Source organism: Artemia franciscana, chromosome 17, assembly GCF_032884065.1.
Source record: "Artemia franciscana chromosome 17, ASM3288406v1, whole genome shotgun sequence".
NCBI lineage: Eukaryota > Metazoa > Arthropoda > Branchiopoda > Anostraca > Artemiidae > Artemia > Artemia franciscana.
Window position 1 is genome coordinate 36,640,636 of NC_088879.1, and position 17,791 is coordinate 36,658,426.

The following is a 17,791-nucleotide window of genomic DNA, read 5'->3' on the forward strand; positions in this document are numbered from 1 at the left end:
GAGTTCTAATATAACATTCATTTGCATCAAAAATTAATTTTACCCCCGCCCCTATATACTAACTCAGGGAATTTTCCAATACAGGGTATATATTTGCATGTTGGAGGGAGGGGGGTAAAGTTCTTTTCCAATGCAAATGAATGTTAAATTTTAATTTAGGATGCAACTCTGACAATAGAAGTAAGTTTTAACCTTACCCCCCCAACCCCCTAATGTACAAATATGTAGCCTGAATTGTTGTATAAAGGGATGGGGATAAAGTCCTTTGCCGACGCAAATGAATGTTAAATGTGGATTCAAGACGCATGTGTGACTAAAGAGGTAAATGTATTTCTTAGCTACCTAAATGGTCCATTAATAAAAACATTACCCAATTAGTCGGCAAAGAAAAATCAAGACAAAAGAAGAATTTAGTATAGGTAATTCTGCCGAATTCTCCCAGTGTAAAATTGCCCCTGGAAACTTCCCTCCCCATGGAAAAATATCTTACTGGAAAATCCCTCCATCAGAAAATTCTCCCCCCCCCCTGCTCGAAAAATATGTGAATACTTCCCAATAATAATTTCTATACGTCAACAATGGGCAAAGCTGTAACTTCAAGACATTTCCCAAGGGGATGTGGGGCTCATAATATCTCCAAAAGCATAGTTATTTTGCCTTTCAACTATGTTGAACAAAATGACTATCTCAAATTTTTTATCAGATGAGCGGGGGGGGTCTAGCTGCCCTTCAATCTTTTTGGTCACTTAAAAAGGACAGTAAAACTTTTAATTTTTGTTCAAATGAGCCCTCTTTCGTTATTCTAGGACCATTGGGTCGATACAATCACCCCTAGAAAAAAGAAATAACAAATAAACACGCATCCGTGATCTTTCTTCCGGCAAAAAATACAAAATTCCACATTTGTGCAAAAAGGAGCCTATGAGTTTCGGTTACTATTTAGCCGGGTTGATCCTTGCTTACAGTTCGTTACCACGAACTATTTGATATGACATTAGTCACAGACAGTTTACAGGGAAATACCACAATTATTAATATTTTTGCTTCATGAAGGTTCATGATTTGCTTCATGAAGGAAGCGTAAATCATTCAACTAGGCACATAAATAATAGTACTATTTTACAGGGAAATACCACAATTATAAATATTTTTGCTTAATTTCTTTTTTCAAATTCCGACAATAAAGGAAATGTTTAATTTGAAAAAGTTCCGACTGTTTTTGTTTGTATTGTTTTCTTTTTTTAACAATACAACAGATCAATCGCAATCTTTGCAAAAGCAAAAAAGGAGAAACATGGATTACCTAGAAATGACTCGCTCGCTTCTGAGCAGAAATTGTTCGCTCAGGTAGAGCGGTTCCCTGAATATACGCTGGCAGGTTGGCAATGATGCCAAAGTTGTGAATATGCATCTTAAGCAAGCTTTGAAGCGCTGCCTTGCAAATGGAATTGTTATAAATCCCAAAGGTACTGGCGTAACTGGTTCTTTCAAGCTTGCAAAGCCTATCAAGGCCGAAAACCCCAAGGCTGGAAAGCCTACCAAGCCCACAGCTAAGAAGACCTCAGTCAAGAAAACAGCCAAACCTACTGCAGTTAAAAAGTCAACTTCATCCAAAAAGGCTACCAAGCCAATGGCTGGTAGCAAGAAACCTGTAAAGACTTTCAAGAAACCCACTGTTGCCAAAAAAGCAGTAGCAGCAAAGAAGTCGACACCTAAGAAGGGGCCATCAGTCAAGAAAGCTCCCGCCAAGAAAGTGGCATCTAAAAAGTCAGTGGCTAAGAAACCAGCTAAAAAGTAATGTGTGCAATAGGTCTATCCTACAGTATCAAACAGCCCTTTTCAGGGCTATCAAAGCAAATGCTCGAAACTCTGTTCAGAAAGTTATAATGCTATTAATTTGACATTTTGACTGTCAACTTTTCCCTTTCAAGTATAATTTAGCTGTTGTTTGAGCCCAAAACACGTTGTATAATAGTTACTTTTGCATTTTAGTGCTATTGCTGTCTAAAAAACACCATCTTAGACTAGATTTTATGGCTGAAGTCTTTGATTAAAGTCAGTCGTTTGTGCGGCGCTCTTGAAGGAGCAAGTACATTGGTGTCATTGATGCACTTGAAAGAGAAAGACAGTTGAACTGTATAATGGAGCTGAGGCCGAAAACATTTGAAGGGACATAGACCAATCAAAGACTAACTTTAAAGTTAGTCTTTAAGACAGTTGCTTAGGCGGCGCTATTGAAGGAACAAGTAGACTTTTGCTATTGAAAGACCAAGGCAACTTGAACTGTAGAAAGGAGTTGGGCCCGAAAACATATGAAGAGGATTTGGACATGGACAAATCAAAGACTAACTTTAAAGTAAAGTCTTTGATTTAAGTCAGCTGTTTACGCGGCGCTATTGAAGGAATGAGCAAATTTTTGGTGTAGATGCTACTGAAAGACAAAAGTAGTTGAACTGTACAATGGAGTTGAGCCCAAAAATATATGAAGACGGTTTGGACATAAATACACTGTTCAGTGAGCTTTTATCAGAAATTACTGGTAAAGTGCACCCAATGGAATATACTAAATTACACGCCAACTTTTTGGAGATCAGGAATGAGTGTGAGTCAACTGTTGTTTTGGCTTAGCTAATGAGCCAATAAATAAAGTCGAAAATTGGGATCAAAGAGTGACATTATAAGCCCCCAATATATTTGACCGATCAAGGAGATGGCCCAAGGGCTGAAGAACCCATTCCGGCAGAGGAGAATTAACCATTTAAAACTGTTTGTTTCTTGGTGGCTTTCAACTTGATTTAGTTGCTGGAATGGTCAACTAAAATATCTTGGGGGCTTATAATGTCACTTTGGTTACAATTTTTGACCTTATTTATTGGCTTAAATAAATGTGAGTCAACTGTTGTGGCTGTTCAATTTTCGCCTTCATTTATTTGCTTATCATCTAAGCCAAAACAGTTGACTCGCATTTATTTATTACCGATAGATGGAATCAGGGAAATGTCCAATTTAGTCTCTCTTTTTTCTCTTATATAAAATATAATCATCTTGGTGTTGTTAGAATATTATTTTACTTTGAATAAAAAGAAATCATAATAAAAACATAAAAAGAAAAAAAAGATGCCAACAGCACCCGGTGTTCCCAGGCGGTCACCCATCCAAGTACTGACCGGGCCCGACGTTGTGTGACTTCCAGGATCTGACGAGACTGGGTACTTTCAACGTGGTATGGCCGTTGGCTGAAAGATTTTGTAACAAAATGAATGTTGATCCACAAACTGAAAAGAAACAAAATGCCTAATTTTAGAGTCATAAAGCAAGGTTTTTAGTAGACAAATATTTAGAAAGAATCAAAATATGTTTATCCATTGTTTTTTTTTTGTTTTTTTTTTTAAACTTTTTTCCTTCTGAAACAAAAACGACAAGTCTCCCACAAATGTTTCTACCTTTGATGACTACCCTATGGCTTCCTAGGCTAGTTTAGATTAGTCGAATTAGAGGCTCTTGGTTTATTTTTAAAAACAGTTCCTCAATTTTTGCGTATAATCTATTGGTTTCTTAGGTGAAAATGAGCTTCCTCTCAAGTCCTATGCTTTGTAACGAGATCAATGTAAAAGCAGACTTTATTGCTTGTAACAAAAGGGCAAGCTTGAAATATTTATTCATGTTTTGTTGGGGTATAATTTAACGATTTTCAAGGAAAATGTTTCCCCCGCCTCCAGTCAATTCTTACGCGTTGTTACTAGGTAGGCAAATGTGAAAGTTTTCCTTTTCACATTCAGTATCCTAAATTTCATAGCTTTGTCCTTTCCAGATGGTCACATGCTATAGAGCAATTCAATTAATTTGTAGCCCTTAAAAGGGCTGTTGGTTAATTTGGGGGTTGGGCCTGGAGCTAAAAATTAGATTCATTTAAGCCTTTGCCGGTTTTTCAGTCTTCTTTGGTAGAAGGACTGCTTGAATATTGGGCAAAACGCCTCCTTGGGCAATGGTGACCCCCGACAGAAGCTTGTTGAGTTCTTCATCGTTTCTAATGGCAAGCTGAAGGTGACGAGGAATGATACGAGTTTTTTTGTTATCTCGTGCAGCATTACCAGCAAGCTCAAGGACCTCGGCAGCCAAATACTCCATCACCGCTGCAAGGTAAACGGGTGCGCCTGCACCAACTCTCTCCGCATAGTTGCCCTTTCTCAGAAGACGGTGGATCCTTCCCACTGGGAATTGGAGACCTGCCCTGTTTGAACGGGACTTTGCCTTTCCCTTCACTTTTCCACCCTTTCCTCTTCCTGACATGGTTTCTAGGTTACGAAATTCCTTGAGATTCTTTAAACACGAACAAATTGAAAATGATGTCTGTTTTTGAATGCGCAAACAATTTATACTCCAGCCAGCGAACTGAGTTCCTCTGAGAAAAGAATTGCGCGCGAACTGTAGTTGGTATATAAACGGGTCGAGTTTTGGAAACGCTATTCATTTGATTATTGGATTCTGTTAAAGAATCTATTAACAATGGCTCCAAAAACTTCAGGAAAAGCAGCAAAGAAAGCTGGTAAGGCGCAGAAAAACATTAGTAAAACTGATAAGAAAAGGAAACGAAAGAGGAAGGAAAGCTACGCCATTTACATTTACAAAGTTCTCAAACAAGTGCATCACGACACTGGTGTTTCTAGCAAGGCAATGAGCATAATGAATAGCTTTGTCAACGATATCTTTGAAAGGATTGCTGCGGAAGCCTCTCGTCTAGCTCACTACAACAAGAGGTCCACCATCACTAGCAGAGAGGTTCAAACTGCTGTGAGGCTGCTCCTACCCGGAGAACTTGCCAAGCATGCTGTTAGTGAAGGCACTAAAGCTGTAACAAAATACACAAGCTCCAAATAAGAGGTGTTTTCCCTGTCTATAAGCGCCCAATCAGCCGGGCCCTCCCAAACAGCCCTTTTAAGGGCTACCACCTTATTCTAAATGCTCTGCTCTCAAATTGCTTTTACTGTTCCTGGCTTTGATTTGCAAAATTTCAGGTAAACAAGAACCCATACTAAACCCTAATACGAAAAAAAAAAAAAAAAAAAGTCCCCTGTTTCAAAGGCAACGCTCAATTTGCTTGTTGTATACAAAGTAATATATTATCGACGTAATAGTCAAAGAGAATTAGAAAATGGGGCCTCCGTCTTTTTCATGACATTCCATCAAAAGCATTTTCATAGGCTTGTTGGGTCCCATTGGGAGCTATTCATTTTTTGGGTATTTTTGGATTTATTAGGCTGGCCTAAATTGGCATTTTGACGTGTTTCCTTTTCAATAGATGTTTCGGATCAACAGGCCCTTGACTCATACCTTTTTTGTCACGGAACACTAGGCTGTTTAACGCTATTTTGCGTGTTTGTTTAAACCATCTAGTGGCCCTTAAAAGGGCCGTTGGTTAAGATGCAATTGCATAGAAATTAGGGTACTTAAGCTCTCTCGCCACGGATACGACGGGCAAGTTGAATATCTTTTGGCATGATGGTCACCCTCTTGGCGTGAATGGCACACAAGTTGGTATCTTCAAAAAGTCCAACTAGATACGCCTCGCTGGCTTCTTGTAGAGCCATCACAGCCGAACTCTGGAACCTCAAGTCAGTTTTGAAATCCTGGGCAATCTCTCGCACAAGTCTCTGGAAGGGCAATTTCCTTATTAAGAGTTCGGTACTCTTTTGATAACGACGAATCTCTCTCAGGGCTACGGTTCCGGGCCTGTATCTGTGTGGTTTTTTTACCCCACCAGTAGCAGGAGCCGACTTACGTGCAGCCTTGGTCGCAAGCTGCTTCCTAGGTGCCTTTCCACCAGTTGATTTTCTCGCAGTTTGTTTTGTCCTAGCCATGTTGATAGATTGCCTCTCTTGAAAAGAATGAACAAAGGAAAAGGTATCTAGTGTCTATATTTATATGAAGCGCCAGCCGCGCGATAGAGTAACAATTTGTGGGGAAAGCCTCTGGTAATATAAATTAAACGGGCTTTAAAGAAAACTTGTTAGTTTGTCAAAAACTTTACAGCTGATTGCTACGGTATCGTATTAAATATGACAGGAAGAGGAAAAGGAGGAAAGGGGCTTGGAAAAGGAGGCGCAAAACGTCATCGCAAAGTTCTTCGTGACAATATCCAGGGTATCACAAAGCCAGCAATTCGAAGACTGGCTCGCCGTGGTGGTGTAAAACGTATATCTGGCCTAATTTACGAGGAAACCAGAGGTGTTCTTAAAGTTTTTCTAGAAAATGTTATTCGCGATGCTGTCACCTACACAGAACATGCCAAGAGAAAGACTGTAACTGCTATGGATGTAGTCTACGCTCTGAAGCGTCAAGGTCGTACATTGTATGGCTTTGGTGGTTAATGATTTCCAAATGCCTTTTGAACTGTCCCCCTACCCAACGGCCTTTTTAAAGGCCAACAAATCTTTAAACACTTTCTAGCCCCGGTTCTATGAGCCTTTTTTATATTGTGCATTTAAAATGTCGGTAAATACTTTTTTTTTTTTTTTTTTCGTCTCAGGTGCAATATCTGATTCGTATTCTGCAAACAAATTACCATTGCTATTTTATTGTATTTAGCTTTTCCTTGCATATTTGAATAAAGTTGTTTATTCTCATCATGGGATTATTCAAGGAAATAGTTGTTGCTATTCAACTGCACAAGCCTATTTTATCATGTTGGAATGAAGATAGTAGGAACGGAGGAAAATGTGTTCCTACTCTTACTAAATTGCCGCTGGACCTTATAGTTTGGACACAAGTATATTATTGCATTAGTTATTTGCAGTTAATAAACAAGTATGAAAAGCTGGCAACAGTTTAGATAGCAAATGAATTTCCTTGTAAACTGACTCTGAGAATGAAGCCCAAAATCATGAGTTTCAAACCATAACAAAAGGCATCCGATGGACTTTAATTTACTACTACTACTAATAGCTCACTGCAGCACCAAACCACCTGAGGCCAACACAGCTACGCACGCTCCTTCTCCAACCTAATCTATTTAAAACCTCCCTCTTTACACCCTCTCAGGAAGTTCCCATTTCCTTTAAATCTTTATTTATGACATCACTCCCAACCCAGACAAGGACGACCTGCTTTCCGTGTAGCCCCAGACGGTTGGCCAAAAAGGACAATCTTCGGTAATATGTCATCCTTCATCCGTAGAACGTGGCCTAGCCATCTCAACCTTTCTTTCATTATAGCCCCAGAAAGCGGGATTGAACCACACTTTTCGTACAACCTACTGTTTGAAATACGGTCAGTCAGCCGGGTACCCAGAACAATCCGTAGGCAATTTCTCTGGAAAACATCTAGTAAATTTTCATCTGCTTTTCGGAGTGCCCATGCTTCAGAGCCATATTTGACCACTGTCATCACTGTAGCTTTCAATATTCTAATCTTGGTTTGTAGACTTATCTTTCTATTCTTTCAAACTTTTTTTAACTGTGAAAAAACACCCTGGGCCCTAACTATTCTACTTTTAACATCTTCACTGCTCCCACCATCTTTACTAATAATACTACCTAGGTAACTGAAGCTCCCAACCTGATCAATCTTTTCGTTACCTAATGTCACCTGTTCATCTTCACTTATTCCTATAGTCTTAGTGACTTAGTCTTCTTAACATTAATTTTCAAGCCTATTTTAGCACCCTGAACTCGTAAAACCTCTAAAAATTCATTCATTTTGCTCACACTTTCATCTAATATGCTTAAATCATCAGCATAATCTAAGTCCAGGAGCGTTCTTCCTCCCCATTTGATTCCATGGTCTCCAATTGCCTTTCCTGTGCTCCTTAAGACGAAGTCCATCAAAATGATACATATAAAGGGGGATAGAACACAATCCTGCTCTTTAATTTAGAGGTCGAAAAACAACAGCAAACGGACTTTTAGCTGGTATTCACCGTTGAAATATATTGCATTTCAATGCTAAGCATTGAACATATTTGTTTGTTCCAACACTGCTTTTGGTCTTTTGAAATAAAAGACGCCATAAGCCTATAAAAATGATTTTATTTGTGGATTACATAGCAGTTATTTGTGATAATATTTTATTTGTGATCATATAACAACAGTTTGTTTTGCGTTTTTAACTTTTGCAAAAATTTTTTGCCATTTGTCAGTTAACTTTTTGAGTTTTTTTATGTTTTTGTTTTTTAATTTAATTTATGATTTCTATGTTCGTTTTTAAGCAAAACTCGAAAACATACTGCAGAAAGGGGGACATTTCTCCGGTTTAAAATAATTCCTTTTTGACTGGAAAGTATAATAAACTTTCAGATAGCCTATGATCGAAATAAATGAAAGCGGTTTGTTTCAACTTTGCCTCCCCCCCCCCACATCTCAAAAAAATTACAATGCCATTTTCATTTTTTTAAATATAATGCTAAAATAAAGTAAAATTTGTTTTTATTAGAATACAAATTTGACACAAAAGCCTCAAAATTTCAGTACCTTTGGCTTTTTGAAATACATGACTATAAGTAATAAAAGCCTTTGTTTCGAAAAAAGATAAAAAAAAAAAAAAATGCATCCAAGTTCCTTTGACTCTTCTTTTGTTGAAAACTGTTGTTCTAAAGGGATTCTGTTTAAAAAGCATAAAAAAAAAGAAATTCTGAGATGCTTGTTTTTTGAAGCCTCCTTGTCCACCTCATATCCTTCCTGTACTACTATCAAAGGAGATTTAGATATCAAAATCTACAAGGCAGGCAGACATTCTTTACTTGCTTATTCATATAAATCTAATGATTGTAAATGTGTCAAACATCACTAGAGATTTAGATATCAAAATCTAAAAGGCATACATTCTTTCCTTACTTATTCATATAAATCTAATGATTGTAATTGTGTCAATTTTTTTTTTCACAATTAGGCTAATTTGTGCTTTCTATTGTTGGATATTAAGCAAAATTGAAAATAAACTGTAGAAAGGGACATTTCTCAGGTTGCAAATAATTTTGTTTTAAGTGTTATGTATATTTAACTTTTCTATAGGCTGTGATTAAAACAAATAAAAACGGTTCACTTCCGCTCCCAACCCTCCGCATCTCGGAAACCTTACAATGTTATTCTTGTTTTTTTTAAATATAAATTTAGAATAAAATTAAATTTATTTTCATTAAAATACGAGTTTGACACTTTAAGCCTCAAATTTAGGTGTCGTTTCTAATTGCTTTATCTTCTGTGTTTTTAGCTGGAGTTTCGGAATTAATTTGAATACGATTTTGCAAACACACATGCATCTATGTTACATTCTCTGAAAGCTCTTGTACTGGATTTCACTAATAAAAAATAAAAAGTGGACATCGAGGATATAAATTCCTAGCAAAAAGGTGTTTATTGAGATTGAACACTAGTTTTGACGGATTTCCACTGTTCTCTGCCCATTTGCTGGCAAATTGGCACAAATGAAGCGCTAAAAAAATGTCTACTTGTAAAAAAATGACCTGTCTATCCTTTAGTATAGGTTTCATACCCCAAAAGCTTACCTCCTAGTCGAAAATTTGAATAAAGCCATTACAAACAAACACAAGCACGGCCGAAATTCCTTAGCTCGCGCACAGAGAATAATGTTAACCCGGGTACGGCGGTTTCCAAAGTACAATTGTAAAACTTTGAAAATAAACATGTATTGGATATTCAGTCGCGCTAGTGATAGAGAGAAGTTAGAAAAGAATTGGAAATGTCTGAAGTTGAAGCTCAAGTGGCACCAACATCTGTAGAATCCCAGAGCATGGCTTCACCAGCCAAGAAGGAAAAGAAAGCAAAGGCTCCAAAACCAGCTAAGGTTGCAAAACCTAAAGGGGATAAAAAAGCCAAGGCACCAGCAAACCACCCAAAATACACCGAAATGATCACCAAATCCATTGCTGACCTGAAAGAACGCGGGGGATCTAGCCGTCAGGCCATTCTCAAATACATAATGGCCAATTTTCAGGTTGGCAATGATGCCAAAGTTGTGAATATGCATCTTAAGCAAGCTTTGAAGCGCTGCCTTGCAAATGGAATTGTTATAAATCCCAAAGGTACTGGCGTAACTGGTTCTTTCAAGCTTGCAAAGCCTATCAAGGCCGAAAACCCCAAGGCTGGAAAGCCTACCAAGCCCACAGCTAAGAAGACCTCAGTCAAGAAAACAGCCAAACCTACTGCAGTTAAAAAGTCAACTTCATCCAAAAAGGCTACCAAGCCAATGGCTGGTAGCAAGAAACCTGTAAAGACTTTCAAGAAACCCACTGTTGCCAAAAAAGCAGTAGCAGCAAAGAAGTCGACACCTAAGAAGGGGCCATCAGTCAAGAAAGCTCCCGCCAAGAAAGTGGCATCTAAAAAGTCAGTGGCTAAGAAACAAGCTAAAAAGTAATGTGTGCAATAGGTCTATCCTACAGTATCAAACAGCCCTTTTCAGGGCTATCAAAGCAAATGCTTGAAACTCTGTTCAGAAAGTTATAATGCTATTAATTTGACATTTTGACTGTCAACTTTTCCCTTTCAAGTATAATTTAGCTGTTGTTTGAGCCCAAAACACGTTGTATAATAGTTACTTTTGCATTTTAGTGCTATTGCTGTCTAAAAAACACCATCTTAGACTAGATTTTATGGCTGAAGTCTTTGATTAAAGTCAGTCGTTTGTGCGGCGCTCTTGAAGGAGCAAGTACATTGGTGTCATTGATGCACTTGAAAGAGAAAGACAGTTGAACTGTATAATGGAGCTGAGGCCGAAAACATTTGAAGGGACATAGACCAATCAAAGACTAACTTTAAAGTTAGTCTTTAAGACAGTTGCTTAGGCGGCGCTATTGAAGGAACAAGTAGACTTTTGCTATTGAAAGACCAAGGCAACTTGAACTGTAGAAAGGAGTTGGGCCCGAAAACATATGAAGAGGATTTGGACATGGACAAATCAAAGACTAACTTTAAAGTAAAGTCTTTGATTTAAGTCAGCTGTTTACGCGGCGCTATTGAAGGAATGAGCAAATTTTTGGTGTAGATGCTACTGAAAGACAAAAGTAGTTGAACTGTACAATGGAGTTGAGCCCAAAAATATATGAAGACGGTTTGGACATAAATACACTGTTCAGTGAGCTTTTATCAGAAATTACTGGTAAAGTGCCCCCAATGGAATATACTAAATTACACGCCAACTTTTTGGAGATCAGGAATGAGTGTGAGTCAACTGTTGTTTTGGCTTAGCTAATGAGCCAATAAATAAAGTCGAAAATTGGGATCAAAGAGTGACATTATAAGCCCCCAATATATTTGACCGATCAAGGAGATGGCCCAAGGGCTGAAGAACCCATTCCGGCAGAGGAGAATTAACCATTTAAAACTGTTTGTTTCTTGGTGGCTTTCAACTTGATTTAGTTGCTGGAATGGTCAACTAAAATATCTTGGGGGCTTATAATGTCACTTTGGTTACAATTTTTGACCTTATTTATTGGCTTAAATAAATGTGAGTCAACTGTTGTGGCTGTTCAATTTTCGCCTTCATTTATTTGCTTATCATCTAAGCCAAAACAGTTGACTCGCATTTATTTATTACCGATAGATGGAATCAGGGAAATGTCCAATTTAGTCTCTCTTTTTTCTCTTATATAAAATATAATCATCTTGGTGTTGTTTGAATATTATTTTACTTTGAATAAAAAGAAATCATAATAAAAACATAAAAAGAAAAAAAAGATGCCAACAGCACCCGGTGTTCCCAGGCGGTCACCCATCCAAGTACTGACCGGGCCCGACGTTGTGTGACTTCCAGGATCTGACGAGACTGGGTACTTTCAACGTGGTATGGCCGTTGGCTGAAAGATTTTGTAACAAAATGAATGTTGATCCACAAACTGAAAAGAAACAAAATGCCTAATTTTAGAGTCATAAAGCAAGGTTTTTAGTAGACAAATATTTAGAAAGAATCAAAATATGTTTATCCATTGTTTTTTTTTTGTTTTTTTTTTAAACTTTTTTCCTTCTGAAACAAAAACGACAAGTCTCCCACAAATGTTTCTACCTTTGATGACTACCCTATGGCTTCCTAGGCTAGTTTAGATTAGTCGAATTAGAGGCTCTTGGTTTATTTTTAAAAACAGTTCCTCAATTTTTGCGTATAATCTATTGGTTTCTTAGGTGAAAATGAGCTTCCTCTCAAGTCCTATGCTTTGTAACGAGATCAATGTAAAAGCAGACTTTATTGCTTGTAACAAAAGGGCAAGCTTGAAATATTTATTCATGTTTTGTTGGGGTATAATTTAACGATTTTCAAGGAAAATGTTTCCCCCGCCTCCAGTCAATTCTTACGCGTTGTTACTAGGTAGGCAAATGTGAAAGTTTTCCTTTTCACATTCAGTATCCTAAATTTCATAGCTTTGTCCTTTCCAGATGGTCACATGCTATAGAGCAATTCAATTAATTTGTAGCCCTTAAAAGGGCTGTTGGTTAATTTGGGGGTTGGGCCTGGAGCTAAAAATTAGATTCATTTAAGCCTTTGCCGGTTTTTCAGTCTTCTTTGGTAGAAGGACTGCTTGAATATTGGGCAAAACGCCTCCTTGGGCAATGGTGACCCCCGACAGAAGCTTGTTGAGTTCTTCATCGTTTCTAATGGCAAGCTGAAGGTGACGAGGAATGATACGAGTTTTTTTGTTATCTCGTGCAGCATTACCAGCAAGCTCAAGGACCTCGGCAGCCAAATACTCCATCACCGCTGCAAGGTAAACGGGTGCGCCTGCACCAACTCTCTCCGCATAGTTGCCCTTTCTCAGAAGACGGTGGATCCTTCCCACTGGGAATTGGAGACCTGCCCTGTTTGAACGGGACTTTGCCTTTCCCTTCACTTTTCCACCCTTTCCTCTTCCTGACATGGTTTCTAGGTTACGAAATTCCTTGAGATTCTTTAAACACGAACAAATTGAAAATGATGTCTGTTTTTGAATGCGCAAACAATTTATACTCCAGCCAGCGAACTGAGTTCCTCTGAGAAAAGAATTGCGCGCGAACTGTAGTTGGTATATAAACGGGTCGAGTTTTGGAAACGCTATTCATTTGATTATTGGATTCTGTTAAAGAATCTATTAACAATGGCTCCAAAAACTTCAGGAAAAGCAGCAAAGAAAGCTGGTAAGGCGCAGAAAAACATTAGTAAAACTGATAAGAAAAGGAAACGAAAGAGGAAGGAAAGCTACGCCATTTACATTTACAAAGTTCTCAAACAAGTGCATCCCGACACTGGTGTTTCTAGTATTCTAACTTTTAGCGTCGGTAAATACTTTTTTTTTTTTTTTTTTCGTCTCAGGTGCAATATCTGATTCGTATTCTGCAAACAAATTACCATTGCTATTTTATTGTATTTAGCTTTTCCTTGCATATTTGAATAAAGTTGTTTATTCTCATCATGGGATTATTCAAGGAAATAGTTGTTGCTATTCAACTGCACAAGCCTATTTTATCATGTTGGAATGAAGATAGTAGGAACGGAGGAAAATGTGTTCCTACTCTTACTAAATTGCCGCTGGACCTTATAGTTTGGACACAAGTATATTATTGCATTAGTTATTTGCAGTTAATAAACAAGTATGAAAAGCTGGCAACAGTTTAGATAGCAAATGAATTTCCTTGTAAACTGACTCTGAGAATGAAGCCCAAAATCATGAGTTTCAAACCATAACAAAAGGCATCCGATGGACTTTAATTTACTACTACTACTAATAGCTCACTGCAGCACCAAGCCACCTGAGGCCAACACAGCTACGCACGCTCCTTCTCCAACCTAATCTATTTAAAACCTCCCTCTTTACACCCTCCCAGGAAGTTCCCATTTCCTTTAAATCTTTATTTATGACATCACTCCCAACCCAGACAAGGACGACCTGCTTTCCGTGTAGCCCCAGACGGTTGGCCAAAAAGGACAATCTTCGGTAATCTGTCATCCTTCATCCGTAGAACGTGGCCTAGCCATCTCAACCTTTCTTTCATTATAGCCCCAGAAAGCGGGATTGAACCACACTTTTCGTACAACCTACTGTTTGAAATACGGTCAGTCAGCCGGGTACCCAGAACAATCCGTAGGCAATTTCTCTGGAAAACATCTAGTAAATTTTCATCTGCTTTTCGGAGTGCCCATGCTTCAGAGCCATATTTGACCACTGTCATCACTGTAGCTTTCAATATTCTAATCTTGGTTTGTAGACTTATCTTTCTATTCTTTCAAACTTTTTTTAACTGTGAAAAAACACCCTGGGCCCTAGCTATTCTACTTTTAACATCTTCACTGCTCCCACCATCTTTACTAATAATACTACCTAGGTAACTGAAGCTCCCAACCTGATCAATCTTTTCGTTACCTAATGTCACCTGTTCATCTTCACTTATTCCTATAGTCTTAGTGACTTAGTCTTCTTAACATTAATTTTCAAGCCTATTTTAGCACCCTGAACTCGTAAAACCTCTAAAAATTCATTCATTTTGCTCACACTTTCATCTAATATGCTTAAATCATCAGCATAATCTAAGTCCAGGAGCGTTCTTCCTCCCCATTTGATTCCATGGTCTCCAATTGCCTTTCCTGTGCTCCTTAAGACGAAGTCCATCAAAATGATACATATAAAGGGGGATAGAACACAATCCTGCTCTTTAATTTAGAGGTCGAAAAACAACAGCAAACGGACTTTTAGCTGGTATTCACCGTTGAAATATATTGCATTTCAATGCTAAGCATTGAACATATTTGTTTGTTCCAACACTGCTTTTGGTCTTTTGAAATAAAAGACGCCATAAGCCTATAAAAATGATTTTATTTGTGGATTACATAGCAGTTATTTGTGATAATATTTTATTTGTGATCATATAACAACAGTTTGTTTTGCGTTTTTAACTTTTGCAAAAATTTTTTGCCATTTGTCAGTTAACTTTTTGAGTTTTTTTATGTTTTTGTTTTTTAATTTAATTTATGATTTCTATGTTCGTTTTTAAGCAAAACTCGAAAACATACTGCAGAAAGGGGGACATTTCTCCGGTTTAAAATAATTCCTTTTTGACTGGAAAGTATAATAAACTTTCAGATAGCCTATGATCGAAATAAATGAAAGCGGTTTGTTTCAACTTTGCCTCCCCCCCCCACATCTCAAAAAAATTACAATGCCATTTTCATTTTTTTTAAATATAATGCTAAAATAAAGTAAAATTTGTTTTTATTAGAATACAAATTTGACACAAAAGCCTCAAAATTTCAGTACCTTTGGCTTTTTGAAATACATGACTATAAGTAATAAAAGCCTTTGTTTCGAAAAAAGAGAAAAAAAAAAAAAAAATGCATCCAAGTTCCTTTGACTCTTCTTTTGTTGAAAACTGTTGTTCTAAAGGGATTCTGTTTAAAAAGCATAAAAAAAAAAGAAATTCTGAGATGCTTGTTTTTTGAAGCCTCCTTGTCCACCTCATATCCTTCCTGTACTACTATCAAAGGAGATTTAGATATCAAAATCTACAAGGCAGGCAGACATTCTTTACTTGCTTATTCATATAAATCTAATGATTGTAAATGTGTCAAACATCACTAGAGATTTAGATATCAAAATCTAAAAGGCATACATTCTTTCCTTACTTATTCATATAAATCTAATGATTGTAATTGTGTCAATTTTTTTTTTCACAATTAGGCTAATTTGTGCTTTCTATTGTTGGATATTAAGCAAAATTGAAAATACACTGTAGAAAGGGACATTTCTCAGGTTGCAAATAATTTTGTTTTAAGTGTTATGTATATTTAACTTTTCTATAGGCTGTGATTAAAACAAATAAAAACGGTTCACTTCCGCTCCCAACCCTCCGCATCTCGGAAACCTTACAATGTTATTCTTGTTTTTTTTTTAAATAAATTTAGAATAAAATTAAATTTATTTTCGTTAAAATACGAGTTTGACACTTTAAGCCTCAAATTTAGGTGTCGTTTCTAATTGCTTTATCTTCTGTGTTTTAGCTGGAGTTTCGGAATTAATTTGAATACGATTTTGCAAACACACATGCATCTATGTTACATTCTCTGAAAGCTCTTGTACTGGATTTCACTAATAAAAAATAAAAAGTGGACATCGAGGATATAAATTCCTAGCAAAAAGGTGTTTATTGAGATTGAACACTAGTTTTGACGGATTTCCACTGTTCTCTGCCCATTTGCTGGCAAATTGGCACAAATGAAGCGCTAAAAAAATGTCTACTTGTAAAAAAATGACCTGTCTATCCTTTAGTATAGGTTTCATACCCCAAAAGCTTACCTCCTAGTCGAAAATTTGAATAAAGCCATTACAAACAAACACAAGCACGGCCGAAATTCCTTAGCTCGCGCACAGAGAATAATGTTAACCCGAGTACGGCGGTTTCCAAAGTACAATTGTAAAACTTTGAAAATAAACATGTATTGGATATTCAGTCGCGCTAGTGATAGAGAGAAGTTAGAAAAGAATTGGAAATGTCTGAAGTTGAAGCTCAAGTGGCACCAACATCTGTAGAATCCCAGAGCATGGCTTCACCAGCCAAGAAGGAAAAGAAAGCAAAGGCTCCAAAACCAGCTAAGGTTGCAAAACCTAAAGGGGATAAAAAAGCCAAGGCACCAGCAAACCACCCAAAATACACCGAAATGATCACCAAATCCATTGCTGACCTGAAAGAACGCGGGGGATCTAGCCGTCAGGCCATTCTCAAATACATAATGGCCAATTTTCAGGTTGGCAATGATGCCAAAGTTGTGAATATGCATCTTAAGCAAGCTTTGAAGCGCTGCCTTGCAAATGGAATTGTTATAAATCCCAAAGGTACTGGCGTAACTGGTTCTTTCAAGCTTGCAAAGCCTATCAAGGCCGAAAACCCCAAGGCTGGAAAGCCTACCAAGCCCACAGCTAAGAAGACCTCAGTCAAGAAAACAGCCAAACCTACTGCAGTTAAAAAGTCAACTTCATCCAAAAAGGCTACCAAGCCAATGGCTGGTAGCAAGAAACCTGTAAAGACTTTAAAGAAACCCACTGTTGCCAAAAAAGCAGTAGCAGCAAAGAAGTCGACACCTAAGAAGGGGCCATCAGTCAAGAAAGCTCCCGCCAAGAAAGTGGCATCTAAAAAGTCAGTGGCTAAGAAACCAGCTAAAAAGTAATGTGTGCAATAGGTCTATCCTACAGTATCAAACAGCCCTTTTCAGGGCTATCAAAGCAAATGCTCGAAACTCTGTTCAGAAAGTTATAATGCTATTAATTTGACATTTTGACTGTCAACTTTTCCCTTTCAAGTATAATTTAGCTGTTGTTTGAGCCCAAAACACGTTGTATAATAGTTACTTTTGCATTTTAGGGCTATTGCTGTCTAAAAAACACCATCTTAGACTAGATTTTATGGCTGAAGTCTTTGATTAAAGTCAGTCGTTTGTGCGGCGCTCTTGAAGGAGCAAGTACATTGGTGTCATTGATGCACTTGAAAGAGAAAGACAGTTGAACTGTATAATGGAGCTGAGGCCGAAAACATTTGAAGGGACTTTGGACATAGACCAATCAAAGACTAACTTTAAAGTTAGTCTTTAAGACAGTTGCTTAGGCGGCGCTATTGAAGGAACAAGTAGACTTTTGCTATTGAAAGACCAAGGCAACTTGAACTGTAGAAAGGAGTTGGGCCCGAAAACATATGAAGAGGATTTGGACATGGACAAATCAAAGACTAACTTTAAAGTAAAGTCTTTGATTTAAGTCAGCTGTTTACGCGGCGCTATTGAAGGAATGAGCAAATTTTTGGTGTAGATGCTACTGAAAGACAAAAGTAGT

At 37.6% G+C, this 17,791-nt stretch overlaps 7 protein-coding genes and 2 non-coding genes across 9 annotated transcripts; 4 read left to right on the forward strand and 5 right to left on the reverse strand.

Moving 5' to 3' along the window:
- The first annotated feature begins 1,405 nt into the window (after window positions 1-1,405).
- Window positions 1,406-1,798, forward strand: LOC136037558 (histone H1-like protein HC2). The gene has a single exon (XM_065720281.1). The coding sequence runs from the start codon at window positions 1,406-1,408 to the stop codon at window positions 1,796-1,798; it is 393 nt and encodes a 130-aa protein (XP_065576353.1).
- A 1,320-nt stretch (window positions 1,799-3,118) lies between these two features.
- On the reverse strand, window positions 3,119-3,237 carry LOC136038292 (5S ribosomal RNA). The gene has a single exon (XR_010620175.1). It is a non-coding gene; the product is annotated as a 5S ribosomal RNA (ribosomal RNA).
- Window positions 3,238-3,909: 672 nt separating this feature from the next.
- LOC136037559 (histone H2A) lies at window positions 3,910-4,290 on the reverse strand. The gene has a single exon (XM_065720282.1). The coding sequence runs from the start codon at window positions 4,288-4,290 to the stop codon at window positions 3,910-3,912; it is 381 nt and encodes a 126-aa protein (XP_065576354.1).
- Window positions 4,291-5,398: 1,108 nt separating this feature from the next.
- On the reverse strand, window positions 5,399-5,878 carry LOC136038199 (histone H3). The gene has a single exon (XM_065721280.1). It carries the CDS (start codon window positions 5,856-5,858, stop codon window positions 5,448-5,450), a length of 411 nt encoding a protein of 136 aa, XP_065577352.1. The 5' UTR covers window positions 5,859-5,878; the 3' UTR covers window positions 5,399-5,447.
- A 111-nt stretch (window positions 5,879-5,989) lies between these two features.
- On the forward strand, window positions 5,990-6,429 carry LOC136038200 (histone H4). Its single transcript, XM_065721281.1, has one exon. It carries the CDS (start codon window positions 6,057-6,059, stop codon window positions 6,366-6,368), a length of 312 nt encoding a protein of 103 aa, XP_065577353.1. The 5' UTR covers window positions 5,990-6,056; the 3' UTR covers window positions 6,369-6,429.
- Window positions 6,430-9,693: 3,264 nt separating this feature from the next.
- Window positions 9,694-10,368, forward strand: LOC136037560 (histone H1-delta-like). Its single transcript, XM_065720283.1, has one exon. The coding sequence runs from the start codon at window positions 9,694-9,696 to the stop codon at window positions 10,366-10,368; it is 675 nt and encodes a 224-aa protein (XP_065576355.1).
- A 1,320-nt stretch (window positions 10,369-11,688) lies between these two features.
- On the reverse strand, window positions 11,689-11,807 carry LOC136038302 (5S ribosomal RNA). Its single transcript, XR_010620180.1, has one exon. It is a non-coding gene; the product is annotated as a 5S ribosomal RNA (ribosomal RNA).
- A 671-nt stretch (window positions 11,808-12,478) lies between these two features.
- LOC136037561 (histone H2A) lies at window positions 12,479-12,859 on the reverse strand. Its single transcript, XM_065720284.1, has one exon. The coding sequence runs from the start codon at window positions 12,857-12,859 to the stop codon at window positions 12,479-12,481; it is 381 nt and encodes a 126-aa protein (XP_065576356.1).
- A 3,535-nt stretch (window positions 12,860-16,394) lies between these two features.
- Window positions 16,395-17,157, forward strand: LOC136038201 (histone H1-delta-like). Its single transcript, XM_065721282.1, has one exon. It carries the CDS (start codon window positions 16,459-16,461, stop codon window positions 17,131-17,133), a length of 675 nt encoding a protein of 224 aa, XP_065577354.1. The 5' UTR covers window positions 16,395-16,458; the 3' UTR covers window positions 17,134-17,157.
- The last annotated feature ends 634 nt before the right edge of the window (window positions 17,158-17,791 follow it).

Excerpts from the sequence above, each read along its gene's own strand:
- LOC136037560 (XM_065720283.1), top strand. The coding sequence starts at position 9,694 with ATGTCTGAAGTTGAAGCTCAAGTGGCACCAACATCTGTAGAATCCCAG.
- LOC136038201 (XM_065721282.1), top strand. The coding sequence starts at position 16,459 with ATGTCTGAAGTTGAAGCTCAAGTGGCACCAACATCTGTAGAATCCCAG.
- LOC136037561 (XM_065720284.1), bottom strand. The coding sequence starts at position 12,859 with ATGTCAGGAAGAGGAAAGGGTGGAAAAGTGAAGGGAAAGGCAAAGTCC.
- LOC136038199 (XM_065721280.1), bottom strand. The coding sequence starts at position 5,858 with ATGGCTAGGACAAAACAAACTGCGAGAAAATCAACTGGTGGAAAGGCA.
- LOC136037558 (XM_065720281.1), top strand. The coding sequence starts at position 1,406 with ATGCATCTTAAGCAAGCTTTGAAGCGCTGCCTTGCAAATGGAATTGTT.
- LOC136037559 (XM_065720282.1), bottom strand. The coding sequence starts at position 4,290 with ATGTCAGGAAGAGGAAAGGGTGGAAAAGTGAAGGGAAAGGCAAAGTCC.
- LOC136038200 (XM_065721281.1), top strand. The coding sequence starts at position 6,057 with ATGACAGGAAGAGGAAAAGGAGGAAAGGGGCTTGGAAAAGGAGGCGCA.